This window comes from Paramormyrops kingsleyae, chromosome 18 (assembly GCF_048594095.1).
Source record: "Paramormyrops kingsleyae isolate MSU_618 chromosome 18, PKINGS_0.4, whole genome shotgun sequence".
NCBI classification, from domain to species: Eukaryota; Metazoa; Chordata; class Actinopteri; order Osteoglossiformes; family Mormyridae; genus Paramormyrops; species Paramormyrops kingsleyae.
Window position 1 is genome coordinate 7,841,763 of NC_132814.1, and position 4,543 is coordinate 7,846,305.

Consider the following 4,543-nt stretch of genomic DNA (forward strand, 5'->3'; position numbering starts at 1 on the left):
GGGTGTTGGTTGACCCCGAACAGAAGCTTCCAGATTCTACCACCCAGGTCCACGGTGCTTTTTTAATGAGCATTTATGGATGGATGGACTCTTCTTGCATTCAGTTCCCACAATTCGACATGACATGCCAAATTTGATCCGTCAGGGCTTGAACATTGACGTCGCTGCTTCAAAAAAGCCCAGTCTGCAAGTTAGACTGAAAATGTTAACTTGCTCCAGCAGACGTGGTAGTGCAAGACGTGAAAGCACAGCCAGCGGTGTTCTCAGGCGTAGCACCACCAGCGAAGACAACGAGCCCATTTTGGATGGATCCCAAAGACATAAAACGATGGAATGTAGTGTAATGATGTTTCAAATCACAGATATCTCTGTGATAAATGACTGAGTTCCTGCTCCAGAGTCATTTCTTGGGGCAATGGCAGACAGGGGAATATAAGAATGGCAAAGGAAAAGAAATGAATTCATACTTTTTTGAGGCAACGAGGCCAATGTCTTGCCTGGAATATAAAGTGTATGCCATTCTGGGTGACTGCCTTGGGTGTAAATCTTACTTACTTTAGAACAAGCAAAGAGACAAGCACAGTTTTCATACAGGGATTTTAATTATATAAAATATCTGGTGTCCAAGCAAGTTAAAAGAAAAGCCTCCAATGAACTGGACTAAAAGTTTTTCAAATATTTATCGCCATTATGTCAGTTCAATGTTTTCATAAGTCTCAAATCACAGCAAACTGTACCAAAGACAAAAATTACTGCTGTATTTAATCAAGATTATTTTGATTTATGGAAAAACATGTAATATTTGAGCAACAGGGTGTTCTGACAAACTATCTTCTATTGATAACAAATATATGAAAAGATTCAGACCCCCAATGCAAGCTGTTACTTCATCCGGTAAGCACTCCAGCAAGCTCACTGTTTTGACTGATATGTAAAAATGCATGTTAAAAAAATGTCTTTAGTGTCAAAGATGGTGGATGGGGTTAGATTCACCATAATATATGTCATACTTACCAAGGGGGTGGGGCAAGTGGGTGACACTCTGGGCTTATACCCTTATACATGTTAATTTGAGGTACTTCCAAGTCCTCTAATCTCCTCTGAAAGCCCAGTGCAGACAATCAATGTTTCCCAATCCTGCTCCCTGCCAGACAGTCCACATTCAGCTGGGAGGGAGTAAAAACGTGGACTGTCTGCGGGTCCCCAAGGACCGGACTGGGAAACACTGTTCTAAATGACCCATAGTGTGTGGATGGCCAACTTGTGGCTTCCCCCCCAGGGTGTGCCCCTGGGATTGGCTTCAGAACCACTGTGACCCTATACTGGATATGGAGCATGGAACATGGATGTATGTGTTACACTAATACTAATCAGCAATGGATTGTGTTCTAAGCCTCAGAAACACCAACAACCCAAGGATCTGCTGCAGTCCATTATTGCCTAGAAGTGAAACCTTCAATCCAAAGAAAGTGGACCTTATCACAGACTTGGCTAAAGTAGGAAGTACTTTGAAGTTCATGATCTGGAGCCTTGCTGTGGATTTTTCACATTATTTACATTTCTATCTCCAAGGACACACAAAGGTCCATCTGCCCTTGCCATATTTCGTTGGGGAAAAAAAGCAGGTTCTCCAAATGCAGACCTTCAGGTGGCCTTCCACTGGCTGCCCTTTCTTCTGCAGGTTGTTTACAGAAACTAAAGATGTTTCACATTATTGTTCAAGACACTGGGTTCTGCTGTGCTTTCCCTAAGTTTTTTTGGCAAAAATAGGCCTATATTTACCCAAAAACAAAGTTCAACTGGTTATTACAGGTGTTCTGTTCCGCTAGTCCTTCATGGAGTTCCCAGATACATTATGGCCATGTCTTAATCAAATACACAACTCAGAAACATCATTTAACTATTGAATACAAACTGTGAACATGTGACTCCCAGTATCCAACAGTGTCAGGAAGCACAGATGTTAATGTGTTGTTATGAAGGAGGAAAGTAAGACCAGGTAATGAGACAGAGGAGAGAGAAATAGGTACAACAGAAGCTTCTAGAATCCATACCTTATGAGGTTGTTGCAGGGTCCTGGCCAGCGGCAGCTCTGAAACACCCTTTGCACCAGCTTCTCAGTGCCATTCTGCACCTGGCACGTCACAGTCTTCGACACCGTGTACTGGCACCAGTTCCTGCTGAAAGATGCCACCAGGGGGTGTAGTTCACTCTTCCTGCATAACGCCATGAAAAAGGTTGTACCTACACTATTCAGCACAGCAGCATTAGTCAGGTGCTACCACTTCAAATCAGATTTTTATGTTTGTATTTTTTTTTACATCCAGGTAATAACACAGCAGAATTTCCAGCTACTGTCTGATTGCTTTGACAACAGCTGGGCCAACTTACAAGTTAATCAGTTTTTTTTAATAAGAAAACCTAGCTGTTTTCTTTGAATGATGAATTCCAGACATTCCACAGTGTAGGACACGTGAAGTGAAACACACACTTGCAGACCCTGGAACATGAGCTGGGGGTGAGGTCAGGGAGTGTGTGGAGTGTGAGAAGGAGCTGGGTTCTGAATTTTCTGGGGATCCCAAGCTTTCGTTTCTGTCGTCTGCGGTGAGAATGAGGAGGTATTTTAAGCCAAGGTCGAGCTGTTGGGAGTGACAAGTGACTTTGTTGGGAGTGACAAGTGACTTTGTTGGGAGTGACAAGTGTTAACAAGGTTAACTTTGTTGGGAGTTAACTTCATTAAAGGGAACAATGTCAGTCTTAAAAAGATTTAAAGAATCTGTCCTTGTGACCTAGTGTCGATGGAACTTAAATTCTGATCTTCTAACAACTGTGTTAATGGAAATAATAGCAATACAATAAACAGATACAAAGGGAAAATGCATGAATTAAATTAGATTCAGAATATACCAGGGATGCGTTCAATTAAATGTGATACAAAATTATGCTAGGTGCCCCTTCAGTGGGTGGCCCACTCTCTTGTGACCTTTGCTGCCACTGACCCTGACAAAGATAATTAGTTAGACAAAGACTGTTCGAATTCAGGGACTGCATCCTTTGAAGGACATGGTCTATGTACCGTTTGTAGGCTGTGCCCTTCAAAGGGCCACGCAAAGAATCTTGGGATATGTTGGGCTGCAAAGGATCCACTCGGCAAGGACAAGACGCATTCCTAGACCACATTCGAAGGAGTCTTCAAAATGGGACAGCCCTGTCACGTTGCTATGACATATTTGGTTTTCGAATGTATCCTTAGAAGGATGCGTGTCGAAGGATAATATGGACAATAGTATGAGTTGATTCAAAATAAAATAGAAAGAAAAATCCTAAAATTAACTGACAAACTGATAGGCCACCTAAGACTTCATACATGTGGATAATGAGCCATGTCTGTAAATTCAATGACATCTATATGCATCTGTGCATGACCTTAGTAACAATATAGAAATATTCTCTTTAGTGTACATCTATCATTATTGCGCCTTTTCTGGAAGTGCGCTTGCAGAATTTCAGGTGTAAACACTTACTGAAATACTCAAATCTAGACTGAAATAAAAGTCTCTTTACGCGACTAAAGTCTCTTAATGCGAATATATTCATCGGCTTTATCTGCAGATAAACCATTGAAAACTGGATAAGTATGTGTTTACATCTGTAATGAAAACCGCTACTCTGGTTTCAAAGCTACCCCGTGTAACACAAACTTCCGTCCCGTTTTACCCCGATGTGTTTGGTTCACGAACAACCCGTGTAAGATGAGCTCTGAATAGAAGGCGACGCCGCTCGCTCACACTTCCCGCAGCATATCTATCAACATATTGGCTACATGTTATGCTCTCAAAATTTAATCAACCCGTTGTGCGTTAAGGGGAGGACAGGAGAGACACCTCCTCCCTCGCCCCCAGTTACGAATTTCAGGTAATAAGAAAGTGCAAGAAAGCCCTAAATCTCATCATCTGTTCTACTTTCACACTGAACAGTCCATTACAATATTTCGTGAAACAGTCTATACTCTACAACGTCATTATCTTACTAGATGTTTGGGTTGCAGTCACTTGAGATTTTAGATACTACTCAATAGTGGACATTTTCACCACAGACGTTTCTGTTGAATAGCAAATATGATATATTTCTGTAAAGTTTTAGGAATCGAAGCTCCTCTGTTCCCTGACCTCCTAAGAATCAATGCAGACCTCCTCTGAACGTCTGCGAGATGCTGAGGGCGCAACGCAAACGCGCTGGTTTCTATGAAATAAGTTGGATTAAGCTAATTTAACGCGCACTACTGAGATCAATATTTTAAATAAACAGAAGTTATATACTGACGGAGAACTTCGGTATTTCGGTAGTGCCTTCCAAAATTTGTCCGCGATCCAACTGATCATAAGTTTAACTGAAATACAAGACAAATAGAAGCAAAAGTTTGAAATGTTTGAAGATGAAATTATACAGAACACAAATATACCACCTTTGTTCAGTTTCTTTCAAAACAGAGGTGTAGGTTTTGCCGCTTTCCTACCTGCGCGCGCGCTCGGCGCCGTCTTAC

At 41.6% G+C, this 4,543-nt stretch overlaps 1 protein-coding gene across 4 annotated transcripts in view; it reads right to left on the reverse strand.

Moving 5' to 3' along the window:
* col26a1 (collagen, type XXVI, alpha 1) overlaps positions 1-4,543 on the reverse strand; it is a 43,614-nt gene that overhangs the window by 38,447 nt on the left and 624 nt on the right. For 2 of the 4 annotated variants that reach the window (XM_023819431.2, XM_023819429.2), the window contains exon 2: positions 2,055-2,180. In XM_023819431.2, coding sequence (XP_023675199.1) covers positions 2,055-2,180 — 126 coding nt within the window. Of the gene's footprint in view, positions 1-2,054; positions 2,181-3,076; positions 3,491-4,543 lie in introns of those variants that run through there. The other 2 variants (XM_072702366.1, XM_023819430.2) reach the window with 2 other exon arrangements.